Source organism: Telmatherina bonti (genome assembly GCF_933228915.1).
Source record: "Telmatherina bonti genome assembly, chromosome: 6".
NCBI classification, from domain to species: Eukaryota; Metazoa; Chordata; class Actinopteri; order Atheriniformes; family Telmatherinidae; genus Telmatherina; species Telmatherina bonti.
The window spans coordinates 32,957,057-32,978,565 of NC_136624.1; the positions used below are offsets into that span (position 1 = coordinate 32,957,057).

The following is a 21,509-nucleotide window of genomic DNA, read 5'->3' on the forward strand; positions in this document are numbered from 1 at the left end:
CTTAGTTTATGGAGGGCACAGACGCAGGGCAGGTTGATTCAGCCGAGGTGTGTGTACATGCAAGCCTGTTCTTTATGTCAGTTTTAGTTTTTGTGTTTGCTTGTCAATACCACTTCATTCATACAATAATCTTAATAGATTAAAAGTGACATTTCAATTTTTCAATTAAGTACACAATGGTTTATCAATTGGGTATTTTATTACTAAGTAATGTATGAAATAAAAGATATTTTTGAAAATTGGTTTTGATATTTTTTCTTTTTGTATGTTTTCAAAGAGCTGATAAAAAAAAAAAACCAAAAAAAAACTTAAACACAGTAAAGTAGACATCTTAGATGCGGAAACTCCTTCCTTAGTATTTTTGTCCTTTGGCTTTGTAGCAGCTGCGACATGGCACCAAAACCAAACATGCTGTGTATTGTCATGAAAACATCCGGAAATAGCCCAAAATATTATGTAACCACTGTGGACGCATTTTTCCTTGCAGCTTTGAGTCAACGTGTAGCGATTTCACTGTTGCTCTAAAACAGCTGATCAGCATTTATGCTTAGTTTACGTAAAGGTGTTATATAAGCTATATATTAATGGATTCGACATCACAATTTTCTTGCAAAGATCAATCCTGTTACGTAATACGCTGACATGTTTCCGTTCTCGCGAGGTTTGGTCAATGGCAGTGTCAGTGTGTCAACAACGGGCAGGCAAGGCAACACTGTCCGGAGCTGGGAGGGGGGGGAGTGAAGAGGCAGTTTAAACGTCAGGTGAGTTCAGGCTTTTGTCGGATCACGTAACTGTAATAGCGACGTTAAATTAGATGTATTCTGTCAATGCTTTCGAAGCATGCGATAGACCTTTGCGATTGCAGTTCCGTTTATGGGCATAGCTCGCATAGCATTAGCTTGCTAACGTGTAACGCTCATTAGGCTAGCCACCGACCGTAATTTCTAATGGCAAGCTAATGTAGCTTAGCTATTAGCATTAGCACATCTAGCTGTGGTGGGATGGTAACACACTGTACAAATCGATTCGGCTTGGCTTGTCTGGTTTACCTACACTTGTAATGTTTTTCCAATACATTAGCTTACGCATTTTTTGCAATGACAAATAAGATTTAGATTTAAAAGCTTAAATGTGGGAAGGAATAAAGACATGATACCTTGGGGCCCATCTTTCAGAAAGTCAAAGCTTGTCAAAGATTTGTGACTTTCTAGATGAAGGTTCTGATTGACCGCTATTGAAATAACTAGTCAGCGTAGCAAAAAAAAAAAAGCACTGCTAAATTAAAGTTTTTGACATCATGTGTGGTAGCTTGGTTTGCTGCCTCATAGTTGAAAGCTCGCCACTGATTCTTCATAGCTGAGTCCAGAGCAAATGCTACAAACAGGCCATCGGTGTTCGGCCTGTATTCCTCCCTCCTAACCAGATGTATTCTGACTAGTTTAGCGCTTTTGCTGACAGGTGAGCACATGGAATCAGTGGTGCTGCTAGTTTTTTGTTTTCAACAGGTGTATGGCAGTCATAAATAGACACAACAGTCCTAAATGAAATGCACTGTTTTCCTATATTCTGAATAAACTCCAAAGTTCTGGATAAACTCATTATTTACTTATGCATGTAAATGCATATACATAACAGTATAATTATTACTATTGTTATTGTAGAATTTTGTCTGAGATGGGGGATGACCGGCCCTTTGTCTGCACTGCCCCTGGATGTGGGCAGGTAAGTTTTCTCAAAAACACATGACACTCTTCATTTTGTTTTTCATTTAACACGCAGTAATCTTTCAGCTCAGATGATTATTCATCCATATACAGTTGTGCTCATATGTATTCATACCCTTTCATTAAAGAAAAGGTGGAATTTACTTTAAAAAAAAAAGGAACAATAACTAAAAATTTGCAAAAGTATAATTTAGTAATATAAGACGCTGGTTTTTTTTTTTTCATTTAATTGGGTTGAAGAAAGAAAGAAAAAAAATCAAACAAATTGGTCTTGGACAAATTAGAGCACTTTTCTGTTGGAGAACAGAACAATTGGAGAAAATACCTGTCAACAGGTGCAGAAGTCTGACTGAGAGGAACAGAAAACATCTGACTGTAGCGGAAACATTAAAGGATTGTTCAACAAAATATTAGTTTATTAGTGATGTAATATGTGATAAAGTATCTTATTTGTTTGCTTTTAAAAAAATATATTTCCATTGAACCAGAATTAGAAAATAATGTAATGATTTTCATAATTTTTTAAAATTTATTATTACTTTAGTAAATTTCAGCTTAGTATACAGACAGGTGTTTTTTTTCCTTCTTTAAGGAAAGGGTATGAATAAATATGAGCACAACTGTACATATATATGTGTGTGTGGGAGAGAGAAAGAAACAAACCAGAGAGAGGTGCAAAGATTGATTGGTCAATGACTAAAGTAGGCCAGTATACAATCTGACGGTTATCTCGCCTGTCACTCTCATATATTGTGCTTGTCAGATTTACACATATGAGGGATGGATGGTTCATGTTATGCACATATTGCATATGCAGCATCCTAACGACTTTACAAACATACTAAAATCTCGACATGAACTTCTTCTGTGTGAGTTAAAAAGTCACAAAGCTGCAGTTGCTCTGTTGTTACAGTTCATTTATGACAGGATATGATACAGCAGGCAGCACTGTCTGCCAGGCTTTCTCCATGTGACTTCAAATGCACCACGCCTACATCTCACACTTGAGTTGTTTTGTTAAGTCCTAATCAAAATGTTTTTTGAGCACTAATTGGTTATCTCCAACCATTATGAGACGTACAAAGAGCTGCCAATTTTGAACAAAATGAAGCATTGCCTAAGTTATTCTTTGTGAGGCTGGCAGTGAGGGTGTGTAATTGTCTGGTCATTCACCCAGAACCCTTTATTTGTGAGATTTGTTCTAATCAGAGACCCAGAGAAGGTACAATAATTTGGTATTATTTGCAAAAAGACTTCATTGTAGTCTGTTTTATGTCCAGGAGGCAGCTGTTTTTATTCATCTGACATGAACTGTAAATACCTTAATCTTATTCTTTGTCATATTATGGCAGCATTGCAAGCACACTGAAATGGTCCTTTATATGCTGTAACACGGTAACATCTACATTGTTCATTATTAACAAACTTTTCTATTGTAGAGATTCACAAATGAAGACCACCTGTCGGTCCACAAACACAAGCATGAAATGACTTTAAAATTTGGTCCTGCCAGGACCGACTCTGTTATCATTGCAGGTAATGAACTGAGTAGTCATGAAGCTTTCGAGCTCTGTAAGGCTTATACTGATATACCACTCTTTAATTTTTAGGCAGTAATTCTGTTTTCCAGTTGTATGACTAATGTAATTCTCTTTCAGATCAGACTCCCACCCCCACACGTTTCCTGAAAAACTGTGAGGAGGTTGGTCTATTCAATGAGCTGGCCAGCTCCTTTGAACAGGAGTTTTGCAAAGCACAGGAAGACGAGCAGAGGACAAAACACCCTGTGAGGAAAAGGGATAAATATTCAGTCTGTGATACATTTTTGGCCTCACGTTGTCATTAGATAACTTGAAATCATTTTATCATATCATATTTTCCTTCTTTTGATACGTTAGGCTACACCATTACAAACACCATCTGAAGCTAAAGAAGAGGATGAGGGTCCTTTACAAGTCGATTCATCCCCTCCTGGTAGTCCAGATTCTTCATCTAGTATGTCTGACAACAGCAGAAGCTCAAGGGTAAGAGAGGAGCTATAATGGATTGGAACAAGATGTGTGCTTAGCAGAGAGCTTTACTAACTACTAGTCGTGCGTGTGCATAAAATTAATTTACAAATTTCTTAACAGGAAATTCTCACAAAGCCTCTAGCAACGTCTGCTCCTACTCCAACTATTGTGCGTCCAGGTTCTCTTCCCCTTCACTTAAGTAATGATCCACTACACCCAACTCTGCCATCACCAACTTCTGTGATCACGCAAGCTCCACCCTCCAACAGACAGCTTGGGTAAACTACATTGTGTTTCTATTTGCCAACATGATCACTTCTTCATGTTGCTTTGATATTTGCCCAAATGTGTCAAAATTAAAATGATCCCTCAAATTTTTTTTTTTTTTTTTTTTTTTTGTAATGCAATATTAGAATTTTTGTTGTTGTTTATTTAGATGACTAACCTACCTACACATTTTATTAACACAGCAAATCCTTTTTGCATTATTCACTTACTGTTAAGTATCTAATCTTGTCAACAGCTCTCCTACAAGTGCATATCCACTGATGAGGCACCTCCCTAACGGGCAGACAGTTCCTCTTTTGCCCAGTCCTGTACAGATGACCTCAGTTATATCTGTAAGTCATATGTTTGAGATTGAGAAGAAATCTGTCACAAATGGTGTTTGAAATTTTTTTTTACCGTCCCATTTCCTTTCTGTTGCAACGTGAAGCTTGCGAGGCCAGTAAACACAGTGCCTAACATCCCTGGGATTCCCGGACCCCCTGTTGGAGGAGCTAGTAGTGGTTCTTCCTCTCCATCTGGATATGGCCTTCATTCTGAGACTAAGATGGTGAGATTACCAGTCATGCGGTCATTTTATTAGCTGCAAGCTATAAAAAGAAAAACCTGTCTATCTGTGGTACATTGGTTAAATTCCTCATCCACTTTAATTGTGTTAAATTAGAAGCACAAATCTTATCTTTTGGCTTCATTTGTGAGCTTGTTGTCTTCTGACCTACATGGAGTGTTGTCTGTGTCTTCAAAGCGGCTGAAGGCAGCTCTCTCTCATCAAGGCCCTACAGCACAAGACGGAGCAGGCAGTGGCTCAGGAACCATCCCTGCTGTCCCCCAGCGGCAGGAGCAGAGCCACCAGCCAACTCAAAACTCTGACGCACCATCACCTGCCCAACCACAGGTACAGATGTGTACACATCATATACGTTTGCAGGTAGACAAAACGTAGAAACTCACAGCAAATTTTAACTCACACTGACAAAAACAAATGTTTCTGTTGGCTACTTTGGATATTTGTTGACTGTGGGTTTTGAAGAATTTCAGTTAAAGGTGGAGTATGTAAGATTTTCAATATTTAAAAAAAAAACAAAAAACAAACTAATAAAATAACTACAATCATAATTAGTTTTAGAACATGTAGGTTCCAGTCTGTCCATATTTGATGCGTTATTAAATTACAAGTTTAATTAATGACAAATGACAAAAAGCACTTTTTTTTTTTTACTGGTAGGAAAACATTTAAGAAGGGTCTTTGTCATTAATTAAACTTGTAATTTAATAACACATCAATTATGGACAGACTGGAACCTATATGTTTAAAAAAAACTATCTAATTATGATTGTAGTTATTTTTTTAGTTAATTTTTTGTTTGAATATTGAAAATCTTACATAGTCCACCTTTAAAATCAAGGACCAGTCAGCCTGTGGGTTGAAGCCAACTTTCCTGAAGCTGGTAATGAAGAAAAATATGTAACATAAGCAACACCAAAGCTTTTTTCATCCATTCAGTTCTCTTAAATCTTCCAGGCTCATAATTTAGTGGAGAGAGTATCCAGGTCAGCCTGAGCAATATCTGAAAGATCTCTTAAGTTTTTTGCACCAAACTGGTTCCCATACTGGTTCTGAGCCAGAGCCTAACTTAGAATCACCTTCACCCACCAATATTCTGGCTTCAGCACTGGAAAAAAAAAAATGGTGCTATTGTGGAACTCTTGGTTCATGGAGACCATGAGACCAGCTAAATGTTAACACCGCCATGTTTAGAAATCCAGAACCAGTAGAGGATTTAAACTGGTGAATCCAGAAGAAGACGATCAAAACCTGAGCTGCAACATGGATGTGAAGTCAACACAGCAGAGGAAGAAAAGCTCAGTGTTTTCTTATTTTCCTGCTGTGTAATATTTTGGATCAGGATTTGCATGTGTGAATGCTGCACGATGTACAGTGCACAGCTGTATTCATAAGCATTGTTTACTGTTGACATTTGAAGCGTCTGCAGCTTCGTTTATTAACATTGTCCAACTTTTCTTTTTTTTTTTTTATAACTTCATCTGTTTTCTATCCCACTTGAAACGGCTTGTAAAAATCCTGCGTGTGCTGCTATGTGTAAAACTAGTTTGTGTTTGGAACCACTGCAAATCATTAAAACACCAACAGTTTGAAATGAAATGGAAAAACAAGTGTGCCAACCACATTTAACCAGGAAAATGAGACAAACACTGTGTTGCATTGGTGTTTTTGTGAAGATCAGTTGACCACTCGATCTGTGGGGCTCAGTAGAAATTCAGAATACACTGAAATGAGGCTTTAACAAGGTAGGGATGTTTACGGTGATATAAAGATGCAACTCTGTGGTGGTTCTCTGGATGTGGAAAACCAGACCAATTCTTTGTGAGAACCAACTTAGAACTGGCGCTAGAATCATCCCTGAACCTGTACTGGTTTAAAAGGGAGCCAAGTCAGACGATGTGTGAATGCAGCAGTTTTTTTTTTTTTTTTTTTATTGTTCTGGTACAGATACAGAAATGATGTGTTCTGGCAGGAAGTGCCGCTTCCAGCCTGTTGTTGCTCTCTACTCTCTGTGATATTGTGAATAGTGAACAATAAAGATGACCTTTGCCATGAAAAGCATTTCTGATTGGTTAAGGTTTCCTATCATCTTAGCTCCACTTTTCTGTCTCTGATGAAACTTTGTTTCCTCCATACCTTTTAAGAGCTGTAAACTTACTTTGATGTGAATTTCACAAAATGTTGCCGTTGTTTGGAAGTAAACAATTGAAGCATGGCCATTCATGTCCAGCCCAGCGAGTGAAGGATACAAAACAGTGTAAGCTACAGTGGTGTGCAGCTGGCTACAGAATGAGTCAGGATGGATCCTTGAAGTGAAAAAGTTCGTCATCGCTTCACAGTGGTGGAATGTTAAAGCAAAATTAAATATACAAACATGTCCGTGCAGTTTTGTGGGAAAATACTAATTTCTCTTTACAATCTCTCCATTTCTCTTGCCTGTGTACTGTAGCACGGACAGATAAACAGCCGCGAGTTGACCTTCTCGTTTCCCAAAAGTACCAGCATTTCATTTCATTTTAGATCTCCATTAGCTGTTAAAAACAACAAGTCTTCCAGGAGTCGGTTCACCACGCTGCCGTACAATTTACAATATTTTAACAATATTTTACAATGATCACACATGTAACTGTATTTAGGTAAAATAAATACAGAAACACACACACACACACACACAAAAAACAGACACAGGACCTAGTTTATATTAATTTTTCCCAATAATTGTGTTGACAGTTAAATCGAGAGAATGCAGTATAAATCATAGGTGTTGATGATATCACGATTAATGTTCAGAGAGCTGTAATCAAATGCTTTTTGAAAAGAACTTTAAATTTATATTAACTATTTGATATAATTGATATAATTATTTATTGTTCCAGCGTATTCCATATGAACATCTGTACATTACTGTTTTTTTTTTCCATTATTTGTTTTTACTTTGGGTAGTATGAACCTACCTTCCTTGTCTGGTCTCATAGACCAGCATTGTGTTTAGTTTCGGTCTTGGAAATAATAGTTTGTCACTGCAGATCAGAAAAGTTTTATATTTACGAAGGGGTGTCGCACTGCAGATCAGAAAAGTGTCCAAAGCTGGTCCTCTAAGGGCCGTAGTCCTGCAGGTTTTCAACACATCCCCACTCTAACTCATAACTCGAATTAAATGGACTCAAAAGCCAATGAAGTTCTTCACAGTGAGGTGTTTTGGAGCAGGGAATAATGGAAAACCTGCAGGATCAGGGCCCTAGAGGACCGGAGCTGGACACCCCTGACCCGTGGCATTTTACTGTGGAAGTAAACACTAGTGCCTTATGTAGTTGTTGCATGTTTAATATAAAATTTCTCAACCCTCTCACATGAGCCACATTTGTAACTGCAAATAGCCCACTTTCACCCCCTCCTCATTCTCCAGGTGTCCCCTGCTCAGCCAACAGGGGGTCGGCGCCGGCGTGCATCAGAGATGGACCCTGATGAAAGGAGGCAGCGTTTTCTGGAGCGAAACCGGGCGGCTGCTTCCCGCTGCAGACAGAAACGAAAACTGTGGGTTAACTCTTTGGAGAAAAAGGCCGAGGATCTGGCCAACATGAATGTCTCCCTATCGGTTAGTTTTCTGCAAGTTGTATGCAAACCATATCAATTTAATCTCACATTGTATTGTTAGTAGAGCTAGTGATGACTTGTGGGCTTTTTGTGTGTGTGTTAGAATGAAGTAACTCTACTGAGGAACGAGGTGGCACAGCTGAAGCAGCTGCTCCTTGCTCATAAAGACTGCCCCGTCACGGTCATGCAGAAAAAGGCAGCCTTCTTAGGTAACCATTCCAGATAATAAACTGATGACAAAACTTTATAAACTACATCTCTTATCTCAGGGTTCATCCATCATTTCATTCACCTAATGTGCTATTTTTACTCGCTCACCTCCCTAAGGGTGAATGTTGCTCTGTCTGTCTGTAGCTGCAGGAGGAGAAGAAGCCTCCAGGGATCCTTCGGCCGAACCCATCGGCTCCCCAGCGGCTGTTATTCAGCACGGGACGTCGCCACCCGCTTCGGTTTCAAGCCCAGGGACCACCATCAACGGTCTGAGCGTGCGGGCTGCAGAGGCGGTGGCCATGTCAGTCTTGGCAGGCATGGGGTCCGGTCAACCTGTAGGGGTTGTCATGGCAACGCAGTCCCAGCCAGCCCCAAGATGATGTGCGGACAACGGCAGCCAGAATGAACTTGAAAGGCATTTGGAGGCCAGACTGGTGCAAAGTTTTTCCTGAAGAGGGATCCACCCTTAACCCCCATAACCCCAGACTTAAGATGACCTCTCAACTCACACCGTACAGTAATCACACAAAGACACGGCCCAGCGCCTCGGTCTACCCCCCCACCCGCAGCAAGGCGCCCTTTGCAAAGCAGCTTCGTCACTCTGCTCGTGTAAATATGAATAACATGTCAAACACTCTGCAGGGTTCAGGGTCACCTCTTCGTCTCTTATGAGTGTTTGAAAAGGTTTTAGGGTTGAAAGAAAATATGAATGAAAAATCAGTTATTTTCATTTCACCAAAAAAAGTCCAATTTCTACCCACACTGGCTGTGATGACGTCTGTTTTTTTCCTTTCAGTAAAGTCAGCAAGGAGGATTTTTTTTTTGTGTGTGTTTGTGTGTCTACTCTTTATCCAGTCCTTTAGTTTTATCTGGTTTTTTTTAAATTATTATTTCTTCATATACACACTCAATGGTTTAGTCAGCTGAGTTTTATAACAAACCAAATTGTGGATGTGAACAGTTTACCTTGTGACTGTGTGCCTGACTTCTTTTACTTTTTTTTTTTTTTTAACTGTTTTACTCATGTAGTATGGATGTTATAATATCAGTCGTTTCTATCGGACCCTATTGACTGCATGAATTATTCAGTGCTGAAGAATACCACTGTTGATGTGTAGTTCATTATACTATTATTGTTTTTCTTCTGTTCTGTAACATCAAATTATTGATGAGAAAAAAAAAAAGATCTTGTGTAAGGATTCCATCCTCAGTCCTAATGTAACACACTTGAAAAGGGTCGTCTTTTAGAAGACTTTTAAATGATAATCAAACACGATAGATTTTAAACCCTATACCCAGGCATTTCAGTTAAGGAAAGAGTAGTGCAATATATTTTTCTATTGAATATCAATGTTCTTGCTTTTAGCTGATGCAAGTAGTGCAGCTGCTGAGAGGGGTTTGGTCTGTTTCCCTTAAAAGCTATAGAAATTAGGAGACCAAAGCAAATGTGGTGAGTATTCTTGAGTGAATGGAAGATTGTTGATGAGTGCACATTTGTGGTCAGTTACAGGTGTCTTGAGTGCGTTCCACCATATAATAAGCAGCTGTATCACAAAGTAGACCTAAAACTTGTGCAAGGTGCTTATTTTGACATTTAATTTTTGAAATGCAAATTATTTTATAAAGCATTGTACTTCCAAGACTGTCATGTTGTTTTCCCCCCTCCTCATCATATTTTTGAAAAAAACATTTTATTTTTAACGGTTTCATTTTTCTGTGGAAATGTTAGTCTCATCGTATGTCCCCTTAATTTGTTTTTCCCTTTTTTGTCTTTTTATTTTTTTATTTGTGTGTATTTAACTGAGGTTGACCTACACAATAAAATGTGTTGAAGCTACACATTTAGAGGAAGTTTGTTCAATACTCAGGCCTCAAGATGGGAAAAAATAACTTGTATAGTCTCAACTAATGAATACATTGTCTCTGGCAAACAGTAAAATAAATTAATGGAGAAACTTAAGTTGGTTGGTGCTGTAAGTGATTTTTTTAGAATATAAATGGTGAACTATATTTTACATATTCTATCATTTTTAATCACAAGTATAATCTTACATATTCTTTCATTTATTATTATTAATCAATATACAATCAATAGATTATTTCCATGTGACTCTATAACAGAAGAAAAAGAGGCACACAGAGAGCACAGAAGAAGCAGAACCAGATCCTGACAAGGAAGTCAAGGACAGTGGCTGGACTGATGTATCAACTGAAACAACACACAAACACACACACACACACATGGCTCGACTGTGAGTTATCAGTAATTTTCACACAGGGAGGAGCAGACGTCTCCTCAGAAAGATGACAATAGCAGGTTTGTTGAGCCATGAGAAAGAGTAGAGAAATGCTGCTTTTACAGGAACTTCACCTGCTGACTCAACGCCGGGACCAAGTGAGGAGGAGGCCACAGTCCTGCAGAAGAAGCGCCGCTCTCAACAGAGATACACACTCATATGAATTTGCATATACATGCACGCACATAGTCACATGATTTGTCCTCAGTAAAAGAGGATGGTTGACGTAGGACAGGCGAGATCTTCAGGCTGAACCTGGGACACTTGCATTTGAAGTATTAGCTTAGCAGCAAAGGGTATCAGCAAGACCTCCTCTCGAGATATGTACAATCTTATTTTCCTTAACAAAGAATACACAATTCTAACTAGAATTTTCTGACTTGGCCTTTTTTTTCCCTTTAAACCAGATTTGAATTATGTACCCTTCTAAATAATGGTTTAATGTGTTTGCATTTTAGATATTACAGATTTAGGACAAAATGACGACAACAATGGCCAATGCATTTTGAAGGAAAAGAGCAACAGATTCACTTTGTGGATCCCATTGCATTCCACTATCCAACTTTAACTTTGTAGATTAGGAGGGCTCTATAGATATGCTATATGGTCATATAAAACTGTTGATGACTGTGTGGTGAGCTTTCAGAACAAGATTTTTATATATGCTTTTAATTGTTTTACCACCTTATGAGTTAGTTTAAATCCATACCTTGCTTTAAATTCTGTTCTTGTATCTTTACTAAGTTCCCCAAAAGATGAGTGTAAAATGTAAGTCTAAAAATGCAATGATTTGAATATTTCATATATGCATAATTTATTCCCAATGAAGCATAAACAGCATGTTAAAACCAAGACATTTAAGTACTTCATGGAAAATAAAATATTCTCATTTTGAAATGGATGGAAAAAACGTATCTCCAAAAAGTTGAATCCTGGTGATCTTTACCATTGTGTAACGTTCTCTTTTCTTTCCACAACTCTCTGCAAATGGCTGGGAAGTGAGGATACAAACTTTGTCCCATTCTTGTCTGATGCAGGAGTTTAGCTGCTCATCTTTCTCAGACCTTTACTGTTTGATTTTCAGTTCATGATGGGATAAATGTTTTCAGGAAGGCCAGTTCAGTAACTATTCTACAAAGCCAAGCTGCTGCGATGGATGAAGTATGTGGTTTAGCATTGTCTTCCCTAAAGGAGACATACGGCGGAAGCATGTTATGCTTTAATACCTACAATATACATTAGCAATCCCCAACCCCAGTAATTGAGGACCGCTGTCCTGCAGGTTTTTAGATGTTTTTCTGCCTGATTCAAGTCAGCAGGCTCGGCATAAAGCAATTGGAGATCAATTTAATTTTAATCAAGTGTGTTGCTTTAAGAAAACATCTGGAACCTGCAGGACACTTGCCCTCAAGAACCAGGGTTGGGGAAAGGTACTTGTTAGCATAGATGTAGCCTTGACAGATATGTAAGCTGACCATGCAATAGGCATTAATGCAACCCCAGATTATTATTATTATTATTATTATTATTATTATTATTATTATTATTATTATTATTATTATATTTTAAGATTGGTATATACATGCATGTAATCTTGTTTCCACTTTCAGAAACTTTTATAGTTTAGGACATTTCACTTAATGTTAAATGTGGTATAAATACAACGTTTGATTTGATTGGCTGATAGTTAATATCAGCCTGGAAATACATGACGCATCAAAAGGAGCAAGGTTGCACCTGAGGATAATGTGGTAGGTGAGTAGGGTCAGGGAAAGTGCTGCTTCACCCCCCCCCCCCCCCCCAGCTGTGAAAAGAAAACAGCAGAGGGAGCAGAGAGTCTGCTTTTTTCCTCCCATCGTGCCATAGAAATTACCGTCAAGCCTGGTCACGTGACCACCGGACTCCTCTGGCGAGTTGCTCCATCTCCCACAGTCATGGCGGTGTCGGGGAGTCGCGGAGATGGAGTAAACAGCGCTTGTGCATCTTGATTTTTCTTGTTCGTAGCTTCATGCTGGACTGTAGCTGCTGTCAGCTGAGATATCGCAAACATCCTGCAGGCTGCTGAGCTTCCAACGATGACCGACCGCGCCGTTGATCTGTCGGCTCTGCCTAAAGAGGTCAGGGACCAGCTGGCGGAGTTGGATCTGGAGCTATCCGAAGGTATGCTGCCTTTCCAGCGGGTATATTAGTTGGAAGTGGGGCGATATTTGATGAGTTTAGTGCAGATGATGTGGCTGTTTATATTGGAGCCAGTCTCAGACAGCTCTCCTGTGTCAGCTGGGTGAGAATCAGCTGCTGCAGTCGATCGGGTCACGATCACAAGAAATCATTTAAAAAAACAAAAAAAACAAACAAAAACAAAAACAAAAAACACTCTGACCTCGTTTTAAAGCCATTATTTCTGTCAACTGTCATTGCTACTTTTAAGCCACATAAGGATTATCATCAATGTAGGCTGCAACTCATGACATGAACAAATGTTTACATTAGTATTTAGCCTTTTATTGTTTTTGTATTTTTCGTTTTCTTTTTGTTATTTGACAGTAAATCCCACAGAGTCGATCTACATGTATTCCACACGTTGTTTATAGTTAAATGAGCATAAACACTGCTGTGGAAGAATATGGGTCAAGTATGGTATCCCTGAGGCCCTGTGTGTGTGTGTGTGTGTGTGTGTGTGTGTGTGTGTGTGTGTGTGTGTGTGTAGCCCCAGAGATCAGTGATGCTGCGGCTCCTCCAGCACTCAGCTCTGCTGCTCTGAGAGGCTGAACCCTGACTTGCTGGGTTATTTATTTGAAAAAGCTAAATGTAGGGAAAAGGAATATGGATCTTGCTATTATGCAAGTCTCCTCCTCACATTGTGAATCACTAGGCAGCAACTTGATTGGTGCTTTGCAGCTCTCTGGTGCCTGGGGGTGGATGAGTAATGTTATGTTTCTCATACAGCCAAGCAGGGGGAGGTTTGTGTCGCTAATGATGTCTCAGTCCCTCATGCACCATGAACTCTTATGCGTGTGTTGAGCTGCGCTGCACTGTAGGAAGACAGGTGAAACTTCACATCACTTGAACAAACCTTGCTGTGAACAGTTTTTAGCATTACACATATTCTAGTGTATGAAAGCATGTATGTATACTGTTGTTAATTATAATACACAGTTAGATGTGTGCTTGTGAGCACTGATCAGAAAAGAACGGATGTTTACTGTATGACTAATTAAAGGTGGATGTTTTTTTTTTTTAAATAATGTACAGAGGACTGTAATTTCACAACTGTAAGAATTAAAGATTGCAGCACTTTTCGCATGAAATTACATGCAGCTTGTTTGTGAAAGATGTAATTGAATCTAGTTACAGATGAATGAACCTGCTGTGGGCTGGAGCTTGATATGATTGCATAATGCAACGGCTATAGAGCCTATTTAGCAACACCTTCATTGTGACATGAAATCACAGACATGTCAATCAATCAAGTCAATTTTAATTTAATTTAATTTATTCATTTTAATTATTTTTTTAAAATAATGAATTAACATGCATTATCTTCATATTATTTATTACGATTAAAAAAAAAAAATCATCATGAAAAGGCTTTTCTATCAATAGTTTCTATTTTTCCCCAGTGGTATTTTCCATGTTGACCATTACAGAGTTAATTAGAGCAGTTCAAGGAGCAAGAGACAGTTTCACTCATGGATTAGCCACCATAGAGATTACACTTTGACACCACTGAGAATCTTAGGGATGAGCTGGAGAAGACTTTGCACTGCATTGTAGCTGTATATTTGTAGATGGTTAGAGTTTTTTTTTTTTTCATTTTTTTAAATGAGAATGAGTGGTAAAGTGATACCTCGTATCTCGTGCTGTTGCAGACTCAGTGAGCATCAAGGGAAAACACTTTCATTTGTAACCTAAGATCAGACATTATTATTTTGCTAATGAAAAGGCTCTGCTATCCAGATGTCCTCCTTTTCGTATGTTCAACTTCTACAGATATGAAGCATCTTTGCCACCTGCCTAATATGCACTCAGGCTGTACAGGGCTTATGGCACAAGGCAGACAGCAGTTGGACACCCTGCAAGTCCCAAACTTTCTCATGGATATCTTTTACATGGCAACAATCCTCCTATTGTTGTCTTCATAGATGGTCGTCCTCTACCAACAAACCAGGGAAAATGTGCATAAGCTCTTTTTTTTGTTGCTGTTTTGCACAGAAAAAGTTGTGGGCTGCAGTATGAGTGTGCATGTAAGCGTGTATATGTGTGTATCAGAGAGAGAGCTCCACCTACTTGAACTTGCATGACTGTAAGGATACAAAGAAAACCTTTGAGGGGGGGGTCAGGGTCTTAGTGATTGAGCTGGACTGGAATTTAGAGCTCTAAACCACCACTGTTTAAGCTGCTCAGCACTAAAATATGTGTGTAGGCCTTATGTCCACCACAGTGGTTATGTGGTTGGCTGATCAGTGGCATGTATGCAGATTTGGATGTGAGTGTGTGAAAATGACTGACAGAAAGCTCAAAGAGACCAAAGACTATTTGCTTTCCACAGTTACTGATAATATAAGTGGACGGCCTGTGTAACCATAATACTTATTAAACAGGAACAAAATAATGAAACAGTAGTCAATGGCAACAAAGTGAATTTATTTAGGGTCTGATAGCAATTTACCATCCCATCCAGCTATAAAAATTCTACTGGACTCGAGCAGTGCTCTTTTCTTTTTGTAGAGAAATATGATCCCAACCACTAGGGTTCAAAGAACTGATGGTTACCTTATAGTGACACAGGTTAGTGGAGGTCTGCTTCCCTCATATAACTAAACGCAGTAAACAGTTTGTTCTGTCATTCACATGTGAACACATTTTAAGATTGAGTCTTTTTCTCAACTCAGAGACAACAAACAAAGAAATTAATTCAGCTGTTTTTTATAAGCAAGGCACATTGCTCTCAAGCAGAAAGTCAAGCAATTGCTGGCCAGCAAAAAAATGTAAATATGTGCACATATAGAGCTCTATAAAAAAAAAAATCTTGAAATGGATCCAATACTCAAGTGTTCCAGAAGAAGAGAACGGAGGAGAAGACAAGGATGAAGCAGCCGCCGTTTCTTCTCCACTAAGAAGATAAAAAAAATCCCTCTCCGCCGTCCGGCTGGAGGATATTAGAGGTTGCAAGCGTTGTAAGGCTAGCAGGGGAAGATCAGAGGTTGAAAAGGTGGCATGAGACTACACACCAAACACATACAAGCTTTCTCTGCTGCAGCTACGGTGGACTGAACCCGCTTTCTTTCTCCTACCTGTGTACGTGTACGAAAATCGACTGTCGTAAAGCAGTCGCAAACATATAAAGGGCTTAATACAAGAGCTCCAGTCATACAGCTTACATAGAAAATTGCTTGTGAAAGCAATTACGGGTTACACCTGCACAAAACACAGACTTCAGGTGTGCATGTCAAACATCAAACTGGCCTGTGTAATCTTCCTGTACTCCAGTCACTCATTTAAGGATTTAAAAGTATGTTTGGCCATTTTTTTTGTAACCAAACTTATTGTTTAAATATTTTGAGGCTGCACATATTTTGTTTAATTAAAATGTGCTGCAGAATAATCCAATGAAATGGACTGGCGAGCTGTCCAGAGTGTACACTGCCTCTCTCCCGCTAATTGCTGGGAAAGGCTCCAGCTTTCCATGAATTGGAATGAGTGGTATAGAAAATGAATTAATATCCATTTGGCACTTTCTTTTACAAAGTATTACTAATATATGTTCATAAAGTTTCGATGTGTGTTGGTATCTCTTAAAATATGCTGTGAAATGTTGAACGCTTAAACTGCTTGTCATGGTTCTGCAGCAACGATGATGAAGTTTATTTCTATTCTATTCCAGTGTGAATATCCAGTTTGTTTCTGCGTATAAACTTTTTTTTTTTTTTTTTTTTTTTTAGAATTTATTTAAACCCTGTCCTTGCATGGAAATAAGTAGGGATGGATGGATGGATGGATGGAAGAAGGGATGGATTTCTGTCTAATGACCTATTCAGAATGTATCCTACTCAAAATTTAATAAAAAGCCTTTTCCTTCATGTTATCTTTACATACAACTCACCCATTAGTTATAGTAGTGCAACCCAATAATAATAGCAATAATAATAATGACAGTTATGGATTAGATCTATATACCACTTTCCTGCTGACAAAACACAAATCGCTTACATTGGATCCATTATTCATTCACTCCTCAGTGATGGTAAGCTGTACAGTTTGTGTTGCCACTGCTGACTGACCGACACTTATCAGCTAATCCCCACTAATGGCCTCTCTGATCATCACCAACATATTCATCATGGCGCAGTCATACACCAGCGATGCCGACACCTGAGGCAAGGAGGGTGAAATGTTTTGCCTAAGGACACAACAACTTGATAACTGGGGGAGTTTTATATAATACCATCACACATGCTCCCTTTCACACTTTCTTCTGATGTCTCTTCTTAAGTTTTGGCACATTCCACCTAATGTTTGTTTTTCACCAAAAGCAGCTTAAAATGGAGCCGTTTTTCCCTTGAACATATATCCCCTGTTTTTCTATCCATCTGAAACTTAAAGCGTTTCTGCATAGAGTTGACATATGGCTTCATCTTTGCATAATGCAGTTTCATACTTTTCTTTATGATGTTGCAAATTGCATTTAATGACATATTTTCCAAGGTATTCCCAAGGTGACGTGGTTATACTTTTTATGGATTGGTGATATTGTCCAGGTCTGCCCATTTGCTGTAATATTTTCCCATCAGGCCCAAAACAGACCAAGCAATCAGTGGCAAAATGCCGGATGTGAGGCTTCAAAAACAGTTTATAAACTAGCCGGAGACGTCACAGCAGCTACATCCATCTTTTGTTTAGAGTCTGGTTGTGACCATCAGTCTCCTGTGCATTTATGGAATTCATCTTCCAAGCAGAAAAGAAAAATAAAAGAATAACAGGAACATGTATGCTTTAAGGACAAGGAAATTGTCCTTAAATTTACTATGATTATCCAGCACTGATCATTACATAACAGTGCATGTTGGAGTGAAACCCGGTATCTGTCATTCTTGTGGATGTTACTTTGATATGAAACAATCACTGAAACATTTTTATGAACCAAGCACACCCTCCATGGCGTTAGTACTCCCCCAGTGTTACGCCATTGGTGCATATTGTTCTGCAGTAAGAAATTTCACCCCAGAATTAACAGAGTACCAAAGTGATAGAAACTTCTCAGGAATTGCTAGGAATCCTCCATGATGCTTAAAAAAACACAGAACACCCACTGGGGTCCCACATCCATATCTTCTCTGGTCACAGCTTCTTTATGAAACACAATCAAACTTTTAGTTAAATTATATAGCATGCTAACATGTATTAGTTTGTTGCCCATCATCTTAGTTTTGCTTGCAAGTTTTGCATCTTTTGATGTATTAGATTGATCAATAAGGGTCATAGATAGCTGTGCAGCTTTGAATGGAAATGTATTTCATAGTGGTTGGAATACTAAAGTTACCTGTATGTTTTTAAAAATGCTAACCATATGCAGCTCTATGCATGACTGGTGATGCATCTGGCCTGTTCTCATGTATGCACCTGTGTGTGGCAACAAATGCATCACAAGTCAGTTCCACTTGTGTAATTTTCCTGTATTTTGTGATTTGATCAGCATCTCAGTAGCTACTGGTGTGACCGAGTTGATGATGTTGGGATGTGTATATTTTCATTTAACATCATCCTGATCCTGCAGGATCCTGTGCAGGAGAGGCAGGTTTTCATGTCATCAGCCTGTTCCATACTGACAGGGAGGGAGAGAAATGAGAGATTACAGTCCTGACTGCGTCTCTCAATCTAGGTCACAGAGCATCAGGGGGCAACATGCCTGGCTCATTTAGCCCGTGAGTCACTAGGCTTGAAGTGCTGTTGGGGATCTCTCCCTCTCCTGTACCCTCAACCACTAACAGCTCTCTGTCAGTTTTCTTCTTTTTGCCCCTTTAGCTGTGTTGCCTTAGTCTTCTGTTCTTAAAATAAATAAGATGCACTCCTCTAAAATAAGGCTGGTAACATTCAGTGATGTTATTCAGACTGCAAAGCCCACTGTGCGTTAATCCCTCTTTACTTAAGTGCCACTTTTACTGTCCTGTCTGTTTAAGCCCAGGCTCTGCTGAGTCGCTAAACTCTAAAATGGATTGCAACATGACAGAAAATTCTAATTAAAAATATATATTTCTTTTATTCGAGGGTAGGTGATCTGGATTAAAGGTTTTATCATTTGAATCACAGCTCACCACACAAATTCAGCTCGTGTGATCACATGGTTAGTTGTTCATATGGTTGCCTGGATGCAAAGTCTGTCTCTTAAACTAAGTTTTTGCATCAACTTTTTCTGTTAACGTGTTTTTAAAGTTTTGTTTTTTGTAGATTTGTTTTCTACCCTACATTTATGTTTCAGTTCGGATTTTAGTTAAGATTTCACTAGAAAACATATAAAGTTGACATCAGATGCCAGCTTCAACTTTTTTACGTTCTTACCAGCGTTTATTTGTCTGTGTGTTAGTGTGCAACTTTACACAAAAAAATTACTGGATGTTTTTTCTTTATGTTTTTCCGAGTGAGGCTCTTTGTCTTATTTAGATGTAAACCTAAATTTCTGCAGTAGATGGAGATGACAGAAGAGCTATGCTGAGGAGATGGTGCTCCCATCTCCACAAGAAGCATGGTGTGACATACCTTTACATTCTTTATTGATCATCCACCTCGCTTATTATAAAGATTTACTTCTTACCTGCTTTCAGAGATTATTATCATTGTGCCCACAATTTGCTTAATTTGAGCTAAAAATGAAAAAACAATTAACAATGTTTTATCTTCCCCTCGTGGGAAGACCTGTCGTGCTTCTGACTGCAGGTCATACACCAACTTTAAGGTCATGCATGATTGCCAGAAGGCCCACCCCATCATTGGTTTAAAAATAAAAAAGGGTTTATTACTTGCTTGTAAATGCTGTGAGTTGTCGTTTTGTTGGGAACAATCTTGAGCTGAAGGGCAATCCATATTTAAGGTAGGTTTTACTTTATATTGCCTAAGACTAAAGTGCTTACTGTCATCCCAGTAACAAAACTGCTGGTCCCTTAGGACAGCTGTGTGATTTGTGTTTGATATTAAGCATTTGTTGGCATCATTAAAAAGCAGTGGAGATAAATGAGAAAGATGAGAGAGGGATCTGAGGAAGGCATGCAGCAAAAATCTGTAAAGTTAGAAATAAAGCCCGAAACTGGGCTGTTAGGATTTTATGGTCTTAAAGCATCACCAGCATCTAGGCAAGCTTTCCTCCACTTCATTCATCCGCCTTGTCGACTAACCAGTCAGAGAGCTATCTCACCAACAAGTGCGAATCAGCTGAAATATGTTGTAGACATTTTGTAGTCTGACAGTGGTGATGAACGACCCTTAGGACATGTGACATTCACCCCATCCACCTAGCTACTGGGGTAGGTAATGTTGGGGAGCTTGCAAGATTTGAAAGTGGCACCCTGTCTTGGCTCCTCCCCCTCTAATCAATAATCTGTTTGAGATACGCCACTGAGACCCGCGACCCAAAGCTTTTTGATTTGCAGCTTCCACCAACGATTTTCTCTTTCTCTGCTGTTTAGCAGGAGGAGGCAAATAAACCGAGCCGGGTCGGGAAATCCTTCCTGCATTTTCTCAGCCATGTTTCCTTCAGAGTTTCTTCTTCACTACTTTGTATTTTTTATCCTAACTCGCTATTTATATGCAGGGTGAAGCTATCAGGTATGCGCTGCGGGAGGGGGAGGAGGGGAGCTGGGAGAAGAAACTTACAAAATAAAAGAAATGAACAACTCCATTTCGGTCCAAATGTTTGGATTGGTCAGAGCTTTTACAGATTTACAGTAAACTGAGGGGTCGAACTATATTTCTTATTGTTCATGATTACAAAATGTGTAGACTACTGTCAGGACGAGGAACCACTTCACCCAGAGTAAAAAAAAAAAAAAAAATGTCTGAGCAAGATTACCAACTATAGCTTTAACTGCTGGGTTATCTCTAATGAACAGTCTTTGGGCTGCACTGAAGTTGCCGTTTGCCTCTTGAGGGTAGTTTCAGACATTGTCTGTAAAGTTAAAATGTTTTTACAAGGATACTTTTTTTTGGTTGAGAAATTTCATGGGATTCCTTGATTAAAGAAAAAGTAAAGAACCTTCTGTTTTGTCTTTAAAAGAGGCTGTACACACTGTGTTCCCATGTGTTACAGAACCCGCAACATGTTGTATTATTTGTGTGTGCCCTCTTCAGTGACAGGGACAGGAAGGAAGCTGCTTTAGTTCAATAATTGTGCAGAGAGAAACTATCCTCTGATCTTCAGTCCTTCAGGCTACATACTTGCTCTTACATCAAGAAATGGGAGACTCTTGCAGCACTTGTGTCACACAAAAGCACCCAGCTATCAAGGTTTGGAGTTCTTTTATTACATAAAACGCAACATTTCTAATTTTTACCTTGAACATCTACCCACACACACATATAAACACTGTAACGCTGCTAAGAATGCACTGAAGCTATGACTACAAAAATGTCTGAATAATTTAGATGAGACTCAAGTGCACACCTCCACACGAATACACACTGCCAGCTGGGTGGCTGAATCATCTCACTTTCAAGTTCACTGTAAACCATAGGCGGGCTTTCAACCTGTTCTCCCTTTAAAGTTGCACTTTACAACACCCTTTGATAATTTTCATCATGTTTTGTCTGGTTTGTTTGGTTTTATTGTGTTTGC

The 21,509-nt window shown here is 39.0% G+C and overlaps 2 protein-coding genes across 4 annotated transcripts in view; both read left to right on the plus strand.

The window, feature by feature from the left end:
- The first annotated feature begins 744 nt into the window (after positions 1-744).
- On the plus strand, positions 745-10,308 carry atf7b (activating transcription factor 7b). Of its 3 annotated transcripts, none has more exons than XM_079242523.1 (12): positions 745-761; positions 1,662-1,722; positions 3,164-3,260; positions 3,383-3,510; positions 3,623-3,748; positions 3,857-4,014; positions 4,260-4,356; positions 4,452-4,571; positions 4,767-4,916; positions 7,993-8,181; positions 8,284-8,389; positions 8,535-10,308. In XM_079242523.1, the coding sequence occupies exons 2-12, from the start codon at positions 1,675-1,677 to the stop codon at positions 8,768-8,770; spliced, it is 1,455 nt and encodes a 484-aa protein (XP_079098649.1). In that variant the 5' UTR covers positions 745-761; positions 1,662-1,674; the 3' UTR covers positions 8,771-10,308. The 3 variants fall into 3 exon arrangements, with proteins under 3 accessions (XP_079098649.1, XP_079098650.1, XP_079098651.1); XM_079242524.1 differs by having other exon boundaries at positions 8,008-8,181; XM_079242525.1 differs by having other exon boundaries at positions 8,508-8,642.
- A 2,454-nt stretch (positions 10,309-12,762) lies between these two features.
- Positions 12,763-21,509, plus strand: part of dip2bb (disco-interacting protein 2 homolog Bb) — a gene marked incomplete at both ends in the record, with an annotated part of 46,426 nt that continues 37,679 nt past the window's right edge. The window contains one exon of the mRNA XM_079242519.1: positions 12,763-12,847. Within this exon, the coding sequence (XP_079098645.1) occupies positions 12,763-12,847 (85 nt within the window). The remainder of the gene's footprint in view (positions 12,848-21,509) is intronic.